The following is a 15161-nucleotide window of genomic DNA, read 5'->3' on the forward strand; positions in this document are numbered from 1 at the left end:
TGGCATCAGTTTCCAAGTGCCCTCTCCCGAGTGAGTTGCAGGAAGCAGGCTTAATCAATCTCCCAGCAACCAACTACAGCAACATGTATGGAGTGGTTTTTTTGACAGGGAAGCTCTCGAGTTTGAGCCCAGGTTTTTTTATGGGGTTCAGTCACCAAATCATCAGAGGCCCAGAAGAAAAGCAGATATTCACCATAATCATTTTCTCTGCAGAAATGATCTAGAAAAGCTGGTACAACATGGCTCAGGGGTCTAGGCATGCAAAACATTGATCAGTTAATAACAAAGGCTCAGTTTCCAGAAGTTTGCCAAAGGCCAGTTATGCAAGTAGACTCTTCTGAAAATGAGCACGATTTGAGCAACTCAGACCTGCTGGGCTAACTCTTTACTATATATGTGGCAGGTTCAGACATACAACTCAGGTTACGAACAGTGACTACAGATCAGGTAAACCACTCAAGAGACACAGTCCACATAGTGGGTCCATTCATCTCTTTCTTACCTCTCTAAGCATATATTACTCCCTCCACATCTATACCTCATTCTAGAGCTTAGCAAAGCACCGGAGAAAGAATTATGTTAAAAGCTTCATAATGAAATAGTCACAGCTACGGCTTTATATCTCATTCTTCCTTTCAAAATCAAAAGTCAAAAGATGAAATATACGGGAGCAGCCTGGTCGCGCAGTGGTTAAGTTTGCACATTCTGCTTCAGCGGTCCAGGGTTCACGGGTTAGGATCCTGGGTGCAGACCTACGCACCGCTTGGCAGGCATCCCACATATAAAGTAGAGGAAGATGGCCACAGATGTTAGCTCAGGGTCAATCTCCCTCAGCAAAAAGAGGAGAATTGGCGGCGGATGTTAGCTTGGGGCTAATCTTCCTCAAAAAAAAAAAAAGATGAAATATACAGCACCAAGACCAATTTCCCAAACTCTATTCCTTCAAGAAATGTTAATAGGTATTGTGCAAATAAAGGGTTCAATAGTCAAGTAAGTTTTGGAAACAATATATACAATATCGCTTGCTTGGAGATTTGTGATGATTTTTAGCATATTAAAAGCTCTGAAAAGTCCTGTTTTAAAAAAATAAACAAAAAACTATTAATTTTGTAAATCCAGCCATTTACTGAATTTCTTTTTCCAGGAATAACTTTGGAGTGGAACTTCTATTAACATCTTATAGAACACTGTTGGGGAAACCCTAGAGTAGACAGATTTTGCCAGAGGTGCTTAAAGGTGGGAAAACATACCAGGATAAAAAATAAGCATGTTGGTACCAACCTGGTCATAACAGAGGTTATCTTGAATATATTTGGATATTCTACTTTTATTATTTTTTCCAATTAACAACTACAAGTTGATTTCATGATTATCTAATGACTGGAACTGAAAGCAATGTTAGCACCAGTGCTGAATAAATTGCCCGTGACAACGCAATCAATAACCAGAAAATGTAATGAGCTGATCAGTTAGGAGGCAAAATTTGATTACATAATGAGATTCAGTAAATTTATTGACTTCTGATTTTGGCAAAGGTACCATTGCTCTTTCAAGCACTCAAGAATAGGCTTATTGTTTCATCAAAGTTTTCAGCCCAAGTAAGGGATAGTCTAATTGTGTCAGGAAAAGAACCAGCAAGCACAAAAGGAGAATTCAAGGGAAAGGTGCAAGCACTAATACTGACATTCCAGAAATTACATAGCAGAACTGGCAAAAGTCATCCAGGAAACAATTTATAACCTAAATATAGTTCTCTGGCATAGTTCACATATCTAGAAATGTGTCATTGTTGTTTCCTTTGTCACTGGCTGCTACAAAAGACCATTCTGGGTCACTGATGACACTCATATGTTTTCTCATAATAAAAAGTAGGCTAGAAAGTGGAGATAAACTTCGAAGAGAAAGAGGAAAACAGAAGATTATGAGTCCTCAATCTTCTCTTCCTCAGTTCAAACTTATCCTTTTCTTGCTCTTGATTAATTACCTTCAATATTATTCCCATTCTCACCACTCTTAGACCGCTGGAATATACAGCCTAAATGCTCCACTCATCTTCCCACTTCTCCTTTACTCTAGAGTTCCTATTTCTACCTATCTTCCAGAATTTTCACTATTCATGAGCCTCATCATCACCAGGAAGCAAACAAGGAAAAGAGGTGGAAGCTTCACAAGTAATTCACCATAAAGTATAAATTAATTGTGTCATTTGGAACAACTTTGCTTTTCTTCTAGAATAAATCTAACCAACGTTCTAAGTTTTACGTACATATATATATATATATATACACCTTTTCACTAAGACAAATGAACAAATGAGAACTGCCAAGTCTTACCTGATGCTTCATGTAATGATTCATGTAGGGGGTTGCCATTCTGCTAACCTTGAGGCAAAACGGACATAGCAAGTTTTTAGTGTTTTCATGGGATGCTCTAAAATGATTTTCTACATCAGCAAATGTTGATGACCTGAATTGGCAAACCTAGAAATATAAAGAAGGTTTAGTTTAACTTGAAAATTTATAACTTATGTGCTGTTATATCAAAGTAGCAATGAGGAGTTCTCTGCTTAGAGGAACATTACGTACTATTAATTCAGCTCTGCTGCCTATACAACCAAGAATCCTATGATTATGAGTAATAAAGATAATCTTCGAAACAGAAAAGTTATATTTTAAAGTTTAGGAATATATTCTTAAACATAACTAGATCCCCTTCTTTTCAGATCTACTACCCCCTACCTTGACTTGAATTTTCAAACTCTGACACCCCTTGTCTTATAAAATTTTTCTTGCTATATAAAATGGAATATTCTCTCCTTCGGATTTTAAATAGCATCCAGGCTATGACAGAGGCAATTTTATCTTTCTCTTGCTATCTTATTGGGAACCAGTTCAAATTCTGGAAAAACACTGGCCCCAAAGCATTTAGTTGAGTTCCCCATAACTAATAGCATCTCCTATTTCTCTGTCATGTCCATATTCTTCTCTGCACAGTAGGAAAGTCCATATCTTTGTCTTTCTCCAGCAGGGCATTTTGTTTGTCTAGTACAGGTGTCAGCAAACTACGGCCCACGGGCCAAACCCAACCCCTCCTCCCATATATGAGATAAACCAAGAGAGTTTCTGCTGTTGAAGAGGGTCTTCAATTTCAGTAACTCGTTTTCTTCAAATGGTTAAAAAAAATCAAAAGAACAATACTATTTCATAGCACATGAAAATTAAACAAACACCTAAGTAAGTGATAAAACGTGTGTGTACCTGGCAAATATATGGCATTTCACCGGGTTTATGAGTGTCCTTCATATGTTGTAAAAGAGTATGTTCTGTTTCAAATGATAATTCACAGATTTTACAAATAGCTGAAAGTGGGAGAAAAACACATTACACCATTTTAAGGATGTATATAAATAAAAGATTCACTTTGTACATCCATAGCAAGAGCAACAACAAGTAATAACAGGAATAGTAGAGGTGATGGTAGTTCCAACAATTCTATACTTGTTAACTCTGCAGCGCTACTTTGCTTGTATTAATTAGCTTACTTAATTCTCATACCATCACCGAGAGAGGTACTGCTATTTTTATCCCCATTTTTCAGACAAGGAACCTGACGCACAGAAAGATTAAGTAACTTGCCTGACATCTCGCAGCTGTATTAAGAGTCAGAGCTGGGACTGGAATCCAAGATAACTCCAGACTCTGTGCTTTTAACTATTATTGCAGTTACTTTTCTTGTTAGAGTATAAATCAAGACCATTGATTTCATGCTGCAAACCAGGGAATCTGAGTTTTCTAATTGAGCCCCCTACATACAATGCATGTGTTATGCCAAGAAAGTTTCTATTTACAAAAGGGACTTCAATTTTAGTAAGTAATTTTATCGAAAACTTTGTACAGGTTAAGACTTGTTTTTCAATTCTGCCCTCAAATTACAAAGTTCATTTCTTATTCTCATTTTTCTATCAGAATTCTTAAGATTCCTCATAGGTAAGATGATCGAAATCATTACTGTTCAGGACTTCAATGAAATTGTGACTTACTAGAAAACTCATGGGGGGTGTGCGTACTCTCAATGTGACACTGCAGCTGGAATGGTGTGGGATACTGACGGTAGCAGTGCTGACATGTGGTGTGGCTTTCCCAGCTCTCACTGTTCTGCTTCTCAAGTTCCAAATGGTGTTTCATGTGGTTCATAAACCTGTATATGATTGTCAAGAGATGCAAACACTCAGATTTATAATCAAAGAAAAATCTCGCAAATAAGCATCTGAACCTAAATGTTAAAAATGCAGTTGTAGGAACCGGCCCCATGGCCGAGTGGTTAAGTTCGCACGCTCCGCTGCAGGCGGCCCAGTGTTTCGTTGGTTCGAATCCTGGGCGCGGACATGGCACTGCTCATCAAACCACGCTGAGGCAGCGTCCCACGTGCCACAACTAGAAGGACCCACAACGAAGAATATACAACTATGTACTGGGGGGCTTTGGGGAGAAAAAGGAAAAAAATAAAATCTTTAAAAAAAAATGCAGTTGTATTACTCAAAATAACCTCTCCAAAGCCATAAAGACTTCTAGAAAAGTGTGCGTATTAAATAATCACTTTCATTAAGTGGCTCAGTAAACATTTTTCTTTGCATCTTTGTTTTAAAATAATTCATTTATATAATTAATAGGAAAATAATTTGTTATAACTTTTCATCATTTCTGATTAAAAAATTCTTTTGTAAAGAAAAACAGCACGCTTCTTTTCCATACATGAAATATTACTTATATTTTAAAATAAAATACTTAAAGGAAGGAAACCCTACCACCGAAAGCAGCCACAATGCCAGGAGAAAAATCTTTTGAAGGCCTTAAGATAGACAATAGGTTTCAGTTGTTTAAAAGACAAATTATTAGCATTTTTATTTGTGTCTGGGTTTCTAAAGACACGTAATGGCAATTTTAATACCTATAATTACAAGAACCTTTGGTTTTATTTAATGATACTGGTTTACTGTTAGCACAAATGGTGCATTTTAACTCGCAGACTGCGCCCTTTGTAGCCCCATCCATTTTTCAGTGCCACATTCTGCTACGCCAGATGGCCTAAAAGGCTTCTTATGAGAAGGAACTGCGACCTTCAATGGCAGAGAATACAATAAAAACCGGCATATCTGTTTCAAAGGGCTTACTGAAACTTTTTACTAAATTTTATAGTAAAGTTATTCAATCAAAAGAATAATTTTCAGACTGGGTCAAATATTAACAGTTACTCACCATAAGTCCCTAAAGGAAATAATCTTGAAGTGATAATGTCATCAAGCCAGACAGCAATCATCACAGAGGTTTTAACGTTTATCTTTTCACATCTCCAAAACACTACTTCTCTTTAGAGCTGATTATGGGACATTTTGAAATATCTTTTTTCCTTCTTTCATTTTAACATCACCTCTATTAAAATCTATTTTTAAAAATCCTAGTCTTGCCTAAATATTTACATATAAAGGTCACGAGCCATTACTTTTTCAACTCATAACTTTAAGTAATAAAATCTATTGATATAAAATAATCCTTTAAGCAACTGGCTATCTCTCAATTATTACGCTGCCCCCATCAGCAGCGCACACTTCTCAAACCAGTAGAAGGAGATGTGGGTAAGAGCAAACCCCTCACAAGGCTATTCTCAGAAGAAAATAGCCCTAACTGGTTTTGGTGGCACGGTGTAGGAAAAAAAATATCCTACAATATGTTGACATGGCAGAGAGCAGCAATCTTTAGCTATTAGCTTCTACCATCCACTAAAAACCAGCAATTTGCCATCCTAGTTTTTACCATGAAGGTAAATTTTTTTATTGTGCTAACAGTGGTTTATAACATTATATAAATTTCAGGTGTACATTGTTATATTTTGATTTCTGCATAGATTACATCATGTTCACCACCCAAAGACTAGTTACAATCCATCCCCACACACATCTGCATAATCACCCCTTTCACCCTCCTCCCTTCCCGCTTCCCCACTGGTAACCACCAATCCAATCTCTGTTTCTATGTGTTTCTTTGTCATTGATTTTATCTTCCTACTTATGAGGGAGATCATATGGTATTTGACTTTCTCCCTCCGACTTATTTCCCTTAGCATAATATCCTGAAGGTCCATCCATGTTGTCACAAATGGCTGGATTTCATGGTTTTTTTGTTTTGTTTTGAGGAAGATTAGCCCTGAGCTAACTGCTGCCAATCCTCCTCTTTTTGCTGAGGAAGACTGGCCCTGAGCCAACATCCGTGTCCATCTTCCTCTACTTTATATGTGGGACGCCTACCACAGCATGGTGTGCCAAGCGGTGCCATGTCCGCACCCGGGATCTGAACTGGCGAACCCCGGGCTGCCGAAGCAGAACGTGCAAACTTAACCACTGCGCCACGGGGACGGCCCGATTTCATGGTTTCTTATGGCTGAGTAGTATTCCATTGTGTATAAACACCACATCTTCTTTATCTATTTGTCCCCTGATGGGCACCTAGGTTGCTTGCAAGTCTTGGCTATTGTGAATAACGCTGCGATGAACATAGGGGTGCATGTATCTTTATGCATTCGTGTTTTCATGTTCTTTGGATAAATCCCCAGCAGTGGAATAGCTAGATGATATGGTAGATCTATTCTTAATTTTTTGAGGATCTCCATACCGTTTTCCATAGTGGCCAGACCAGTTTGCACTCCCACCTGCAGTGTAAGAGGGTTCCCTTCTCCCTACATCCTCTCCAACACTTGTTTCCTGTCTTGTTAATTATAGCCATTCTGATGGAAGTCAGGTGATATCTCATTGTAGTTTTGATTTGCATTTCCTTGATAGTTAATGATGTTGAACATCGTTTCATGTGTCTGTTGGCTATCTGTATATCTTCTTTGGACAAATGTCTGTTCAGATCTTTTGACCATTTTTTAATTGGGTTGTCAGTTTTTTGTTGTTGAGATGTATGAGTTTTTTGTATATTTTGGATGTTAACCCCTTGTCAGACATATGGTTTGCAAACATCTTCTCCCAATTGTTAGGTTGGCTTTTTGTTCTGTTGATGGTTTCCTTTGCTGTGCAGAAGCTTTTCCGTTTGATGTAGTCCCATTTGTTTATTTTTTTCTATTGTTTCCCTTGCCTAGCCAGATATGGTACTTGAAAATATGTTGCTAAGACTGATGTCGAAGACCATACTGCCTATGTTTTCTTCTAGAAGTTTAATGCTTCCAGGTCTTTAATCTATTTTGAGTTAATTTTTGTGTAGGGTGTAAGATAACGGTCTGCTTTCATTCTTCTGCATGTGGCTGTCCAGTTTTCCCAACATCATTTATTGAAGAAACTTTCCATTCTCCGTTGAATGTTCTTGTCTCCCATGTTGAAAATTAGCTGAAAAAACCATAGATGTATGGGTTCATTTCTGGGCTCTCGATTCTGTTCCATTGATCTATGTGTCTGTTTTTGTGCCAGTACCATGCTGTTTTGGTTACTATGGCTTTGTAGCATATTTTGAAATCAGGGAGTGTGATACCTCCAGCTTTGTTCTGTTTTCTCAGGAGTCCTTTGGCTATTGAAGGTCAGATCTTGTTGTTTCATATAAATTTTAGGATTCTTTGTTCTATTTCTGTGAAAAATGTTGTTGGAACTTTGATAGGGATTGCATTGAATCTATAGACTGCTTTAGGAAGTATTGACATTTTAACGATGTTAATTCTTCCAATCCAAGAGCACGGAATATCTCTCCATTTCTTTGCGTCTTCTTCAATTTCTTTCAATGTTTTATAGTTTTCAAAGTACAGATCTTTCACTTCTTGGGTTAAGTTTATTCCTAGGTACTTTACTCTTTTTGTTGCAATTGCAAATGGGATTGTATTACTAATTCTTCTTTCTGCTACTTCGTTGTTAGTGTATAGAAACACAACTGATTTTTGTATGTTGATTTTGTATCCTGAAACTTGACTGTATTCACTTATTATTTCTAAAAGTTTTTTGGTGGATTCTTTAGGATTTTCTATATATAAATCATGTTATTTGCAAATAGTGACAATTTTACTTCTTCCTTTCCAATTTGGATCACTTTTATCTCTTTTTCTTGCCCGATTGCTCTGGCTAGGACTTCCAAAACTATTTTAAATAAGAGTGGAAGTGGGCGTCCTTGTCTGGTTCCTGTTCTTAGAGGGATAGCTTTCAGTTTTTCTCCACTGAGAATGATATTTGCTGTGGGTTTGTCATATACGGCCTTTATTATGTTGAGGTATTTTCCTTCTATACCCATTTTACTTAGAGTTTTTATCATAAATGGATGCAGTATCTTGTCAAATGCTTTCTCTGCATCTATCGAGATGATCAAGTGATTTTTATTCATTTTGTTAATGTGGTGTAACACGTTGATTGATTTGCACATGAACCATCCCTGCATCCCTGGAATAAATCCCACTTGATCATGGTGTATGATCTTTTTAATGTGTTGTTGTATTTGACTTGCTAGGATTTTGTTGAGGATTTTTGCATTGATGTTCATCAGTGATACTGGCCTGTAATTTTCTTTTTTTGTGTTGTGCTTGTCTGCTTTTGGTATCAGGGTAATGTTGGCTTTGCAGAATGAGTTAGGAAGCCTCCCCTCCTCTTTAATTTTTTGGAAGAGTTTGAGGAGAATAGGTATTAAGTCTTCTTTGAATGTTTGGTAGAATTCACCAGGGAAGCCTCTGGTCCTGGACTTTTATTTTTTGGGAAGTTTTTGATTGCTGTTTCGATCTCCTTACTGGTGATTGGTCTATTCAACTTCTCTATTTCTTCTTCATTCAGTTTTGGAGGGTTATATGATTCTAAGAATTTATCCATTTCTTCTAGATTATCCAATTTGTTGGCATATAGCTTTTCATTGTATTCTCTTATAATCTTTTGTATTTCTGAGGTGTCCATTGTAATTTCTCCTGTTTCATTTCTGATTTTACTTACTTGAGCCTTCTTTCTCTTTTTCTTGGTGAGTCTAACTAAAAGTTTGTCAATTTTGTTTATCTTTTCAAAGAACCAGCTCTTCGGTTCATTGGTTTTTTCCTATTCTTTTTTTAGTCTCTATTTCATTTATTTCTGCTCTGATTTTTGTTATTTCCTTCCTTTTACTGATTTTTGGCTTCATTTGTTCTTCTTTTCCCAGTTCCTTTAGGCATACTGTTAGAATGTTTATTTGGGATTTTTCTTGTTTGTTGAGGTAGGCCTGTATTGCTATAAACTTTGCTCTTAGAAGCACTTTTGCTGTATCCCATAGATTTTGCCAGTTGTATTATCATTTTCATTTGTCTCCAGGTATTTTTTTGGAGGACTATTAGCCCTGAGCTAACACTGACCATCAATCCTCCTCTTTTTGATGAGGAAGACAGGCCCTGAGCTAACATCTGTGCCCATCTTCCTTTATTTTATATATGGGCCACCTGCCACAGCATGGCTTGATAATCAGTGTATAGGTCTGCACTCGGCATATGAACTGGCAAACCCCAGCCACTGAAGTGGAGTGAGTGAACTTAACTGCTACACCACCGGGCTGGTCCCTGTCTCTAGGTATTTTTTGATTTCTCCTTTGATTTCTTCATTGACTCAATCATTGTTCCATAGTGTTTTGTTTAATCTCCACATATTCGTAGCTTTTCCGATTTTCTTCCTGAAGTTGATTTCTAGTTTCATACCTTTTTGGTCAGAAAAGATGGTTGGTATTATTTCAATCTTCTTAAATTTACTGAGACTTGTTTTGTGGTCTAATGTGACCAATCCTGGAGAATGTTCCATTTGCATTTGAAACGAATGTGTATTCTGTGGTTTTTGGATGTAATGTTCTATATACATCTACTAAGTCTATCTGGTCTAATATGTTGTTTAAGGCCAATGTTTCCTTATTGATCTTCTGTTTGGATGATCTATCCATTGGTGTAAGTAGACTGTTAAAGTTACTCACCTCCTCCCACATTTTAAGTTTTTGATATCATATCAAACCTCTTATTTTGTTTATATCCATTACTCTCTTATCATTGAAATAGGTAATTCTAGTACTTTTGACCTTCATATTATCTTCATATGTGGTTGATGTGCTACCTTTACTGTATTTTTGCCTTTACCAGTGATTTTATTGCCCTTTTGGGGATAATTTTCTTATTCCTCTTTGTGGTCTTCTCTTTCCCACTAAAATAAGTCCCTTTAACATTTCTTGTAAAACTGATTTTATTATTCATAAACTCATTTAGTTTTTGCTTGTCTGGGAAACTCTTGATCTCTCCTTCCATTCTGAATGATAACCTTGCTGGGTAGAGTATTCTTGTTTGTAGGGTTTTTCCTTTCAGGACTTTAAATACATCATGCCACTCCCTTCTATCCTGTAAGGTTTCTGCTGGGAAGTCAGCTAATAGTCTTAAGGAGTTTCCTTTGTATGTCACATTTCCTTTCTCTTGTGGTTCTTAAGACTCCCTCTTTATCTTTAATTTTCCACATTTTAATCATTATGTGTCTTGGTGTGGGCGTCTTTGGGTTTATCTTGTTTGGTGCTCTCTGTGCTTCCAGTACTTGGATGTCTGTTTCCTTCTTTAGGATAGGAAAATTTTCAGCTATTATTTTCTCAAATAGATTCTCTGCCCCTTTGTCTCTCTCTTCTCCTTCTGGGATACCTATAATACAAATGTTAGTGTGCTTGATGTTGTCCCACAGTTCCCTTAGAATGTTTTCATTCTTTTTAAGTCTTTTTTTGTTTATCTTTTCAGCTTGGGTGATTTCCTCTAGTCTTTTGTCCAGCTTGCTGATCTGTATCATCTACTCTGCTATTGAGCCCCTCTAGTGAATTTTTCATTTCCAGTATTGTATTCTTCTTTTCTGATTGGCTCTTTTTTATATTTTCCAATTCTTTGTTGACATTCTCACTGAGTTCATCCATTCTTCTCCCAAGATCAGGGAGCATCCTTATGACCTTTTGTTTGAACTCTTTGTTAGACAGAGTGTTTATTTCTGTTTCATTTAGTTCTTTTCTGGGGTTTTGTCCTGTTCCTTTGCTTGTTTTGTCTCTTTGTGCTTATATTTATGTATTAGGTGGGTCAGCTACATCTCCTGATCTTGGAGAGGTGGCCTTATGTAAGAGATATCTTATGAGGCCCAGCAGTGTGCTTCCCTTTCGTCACCAGTTCCAAATGTTTCAGGAGTGACCCCTGTGTGGGCTATGTGTGTCCTTCTGTTGTGGCAGGGCTGCTCTTACGCAGGTGCCCTGGGAGGCTAGGTTGTCCCCCTGGCTGGCTGGCTGTAATGCTCGGCTGCGTGTGGCTGCTGGGGTCCCTTCAGTCACTTTATTGGGTTAGGGAGCCCCAGGACAGATGGTTGCAACATCTAATAGCACATTCCTGTTGCAGTTTTTCTGTTAAGTGAGTAGGCCCTCAGTGTAGCCGGTTGCTAGGCTCAGGGGCTTACAATTGCTGTATGCCTCCAGCCTGCAAGGCTGTTGTCAGCTCTCTCAGGATTGCAGCAGAGTTAGGCTGGCCCCAGTACAGGAGCACCTAATTGTTTCAGGCTTTGGAAGGTGGGGCTGATCCCCTATGTGGCTGTTTGAGAGGCACAGGTCTTCTGCCACTGACAAGCCCCATGGCCCACAGGTCCACACACACCATCAACACAGTCCTGGCTTGTGCACATGTCCTGTTCCCCTGGAGCAGACCCAGTCATCCCACTGCAGAGGCATCCACACACCCCATCAATGCCCCACACACTCCACTCGCTCCTCATGCACATGAGGATGTGATGTTTAACACATAAAACATCTTTGGTTATTCAGTGTTTAATGCTCAGGTTTCATTTACTAAATAATAAGTCAAAAAATGCCACAAAATTTCTAGATAGTCTGATAATCTAGAAATCTGTAACCAGTCTTTTGAAATAAAAAGAAAAAATTTCATGTTTAACACCAAGTGGGCTAATCTTGAAGAAACACCCACAGAGTTATTGCTGAAAGAACTTCTACTATCATATGCATATTTAAGTATAACGGGAAACTTAACAAGTGAACCACTTTTCTATGCATTTTTCCAGGCTTACTAACATTGTCTGATGTATTTTACTGTAAAAACATGGAAGGAAGTCACAGAGTTCTATCATAACATTGTTTCAGTGTTACACCTCTTAAGGCACAATTTCTCTTCTGTTAAGCTACTGGGATCATTGGCAACTGATGGCTGTGAGGGGTGATAAAAGGAGGTAAAGAAGTATGAAAACTCACATGAATAATACATGTGGAAGATCTTTGAAAACCATAAAGCACTAACCATAAACAGAGCATTCATAATTGTTTTAGGTTTATATTACAGTATATTTCAACGTTTTTGTAATGTATTTCATTTTGGACCCAAGAATTCTCCAGAAAATAAATGCTGGGCTTAGAAATGACCTATATGATGCTTAAGAATGCTAGTCACAAGTGATGGTTATCAAGGGTAAATATTTTTAAAAGTTTGTATATGTGTGTGTGTGTGTGTCACGATATAGGTACATATATACCTATACATACATATATCTCACCTAAGTACACTGATGTCTGCAATTTACTCTGAAAAGTATCAAAAAAATCAGCTGGGTCTATGGATAAATAGTTATGTGGTAACACAAGTACAGTAAAATATTAACAGTAGAACTGAGGTAGTTAATATACAGATGTTCACTGTAGAAATTTTTCAACTTTGCTGAATATCTGAAAATCTTTATAATAAAATATTGGAAAAACAATGCCAAGCTATAAAACCAATGAAAAATACTAGTCAATATGTCTTGTTACTATCTCACTTAAGATGATATATATGTAATATACCACATAACTCAAAGACTGCAAAGTATAAGTTCCTAAAAATTAAAGCATACATGTGTAAATCTTCAGAATTCCATTGAGAATTAAATCTCTACTTTTAAAATGTGTTAAGTTATAAAATCAAACAGGCATGTTTCATGAAACTTTAAAGATCACCAAAAAAGATCACTTTTTCTGCAAGGTAAATGTGCTAAAAATTATAAATGTGAATTAAAAATTTAGAGCATTAAATGTAGATGGTATGGAAAAGGTCAAACTGGATAAAGTGGTTCTTCTTGTGATAGGAAAAGTAAGATTCAAAAACAGCTAAAAAATAACAATGTCACATGAAAACTCCTAGTTCTATGATAAATATAGAGAAAAGAAGTAATTTTCCCCTAGGTTAAAACAAACTTTGTCATTTCTTAAGCTATTTGAAAGAAACACAACTACGTGGATCCAAGTGTCAAACTCCTAAGATACAAGCAAGGACAAAAGCTTTTCAGCTTGATCATCTGTCTCTGTTCTTAGTAGAAAGTGGTAAAATTGCTTATCTAGGATAGCACTGAAAAGGAAACATACAAGGTTTACATCTGCAGCATTCCAGTATTCAAACAGAAATAGAAATAAGTATTTACATACCTAATATTATTTTTAAGAACTTTCAAGCAACTGAAGCATTTAAAGGTTGTGTAAGTCTTCTGTTCATCGTCAACAGCTCCTTCATGTCTTCCGTAGTAAAAGTCACTAACTAACATGATCAATTTTCCTTTCTCTGCACCAGTCTTATTTTTATTTTCAGTACTTGAAAGTTCTACTTTAACCATTTCCAAAAATTTATTTACCATGTCTGGACAACAACGCTGAAAGAGAAAAAAATACATAAGCCTTACTTATATCTTTTTAAAAAATTACATTTCAAAAAATGTTTCTGTGTTTATAAACTAGGGTCAGCTCACACAGAACTACGTTTGGCAATATATCTGGAAAGATGGTCGCCAAAATGTTGGCTTCTTCCTTCATGTAGTCTAAAAGATTCAAACAAATACCTATTATCTTCATAAGGAAATGACTTCAAAAACAAATGGAAAACTTTAAGATCACGGATGGCTATACAGTCATCCCTTGGTATCCAGGAGGAATTGTTTCCAGGCCCCCCCACAATATCACATCCGCGGATGCTCAAGCTCCTTACATAAGATGGCAGAGTACTGGCATATAACCTACGCACATCCTCCCCATACTTTAAATCATCTCTAGATTACTTATAATACCTAGTGCGATGTAAATGCTATGTAAATAGTTGTTATACTGTATTATTTAGGGACTAATGATAAGAAAAACAGGTCCGTACACATTCAGTTACAGATGCAACCATTGTAGGCCTTTGGATCTGTGGCTGGCTGAATACACAGATGCAGAACATGCCGATATGGAGAGCTGCCTGTATATCTAAACCTTTTTCCTCACAATTCAACTTTTCAGATGTAAATATTTAACAATAATTTGTTCCTTTGCCAAAAATCATACGTTTCATATCTGTGTGCCGATACAGCTTAAAAGGAAAGACAGTTTTATTTGCCATTAACTATCAAATAAGATAGTTAGTATTGCTTAACTATCAAATAAGACAGTAGCATTTCAGTAAAGCCTGGCTGGAACTGGACTTTGAGCACAAGTAACCTGCCATTCTCCCGACTCAAGGTGCTAGAAAATGCATGGGACACAAAGAAAGAAGCATTAGTTACAACCTGAAAACCTCAATACATTCTGTCTAGAATGATGAAATACCTGAAGGGGAAATTTACCTCATGAATAAAGTCAAGACCTCATATAAACTGAGCCTAATTTCATACATGAGCTTTTTATTTTCAATGAGATAAAATGAATTCATTTATTGTACACACTTTTCAGTTGTAGAATTTCTCTAGAAGAATTCTTTAAGAATATCTAGAGAGCAAAAATATAAACTTTCCTAAAAACCCAAACTACATACACACAATGTAACTACAAGGTGAAAGACTTAAAAAATAAAGAAAGCATAACACAAAATTGTGACAGAATCAAGACCAATTAAATCTATCCTATCAATGAATGCAAAAGAGTTTAACTTAAGTACTAAAAAAAGAAATTCCACGTAGGATCACAAAAGAAAACACAACTCTTGTGTTAGCAAGACACGTAACAAAAACAAAGTTATTTGGAAGGGTTGAAAATAAAAAGATAAAGAATATACAGGCCAATGGAAATAATAAGAAATCAAGGATTGTGAGTCTGATATCAAACAAAATTGAATCCAGGGCAAAAAGGAAACACTGTATTCAAATGCTAAAGGGCACATTCAGAATGAAGTTCGAAGAGAGAGATCCA

The 15161-nt window shown here is 36.8% G+C and overlaps 1 protein-coding gene across 1 annotated transcript in view; it reads right to left on the reverse strand.

Moving 5' to 3' along the window:
* The window catches only part of ZNF280C (zinc finger protein 280C), an 81516-nt gene that overhangs the window by 36735 nt on the left and 29620 nt on the right, over positions 1 to 15161 (reverse strand). Inside the window, exons 10-13 of the mRNA XM_070605189.1 lie at positions 13434 to 13654; positions 4040 to 4197; positions 3258 to 3358; positions 2334 to 2480 (exon numbers count right to left, since the gene is read on the reverse strand). Of these exons, the coding sequence (XP_070461290.1) occupies positions 2334 to 2480; positions 3258 to 3358; positions 4040 to 4197; positions 13434 to 13654 (627 nt within the window). The remainder of the gene's footprint in view (positions 1 to 2333; positions 2481 to 3257; positions 3359 to 4039; positions 4198 to 13433; positions 13655 to 15161) is intronic.

Source organism: Equus przewalskii, chromosome X, assembly GCF_037783145.1.
Source record: "Equus przewalskii isolate Varuska chromosome X, EquPr2, whole genome shotgun sequence".
NCBI classification, from domain to species: Eukaryota; Metazoa; Chordata; class Mammalia; order Perissodactyla; family Equidae; genus Equus; species Equus przewalskii.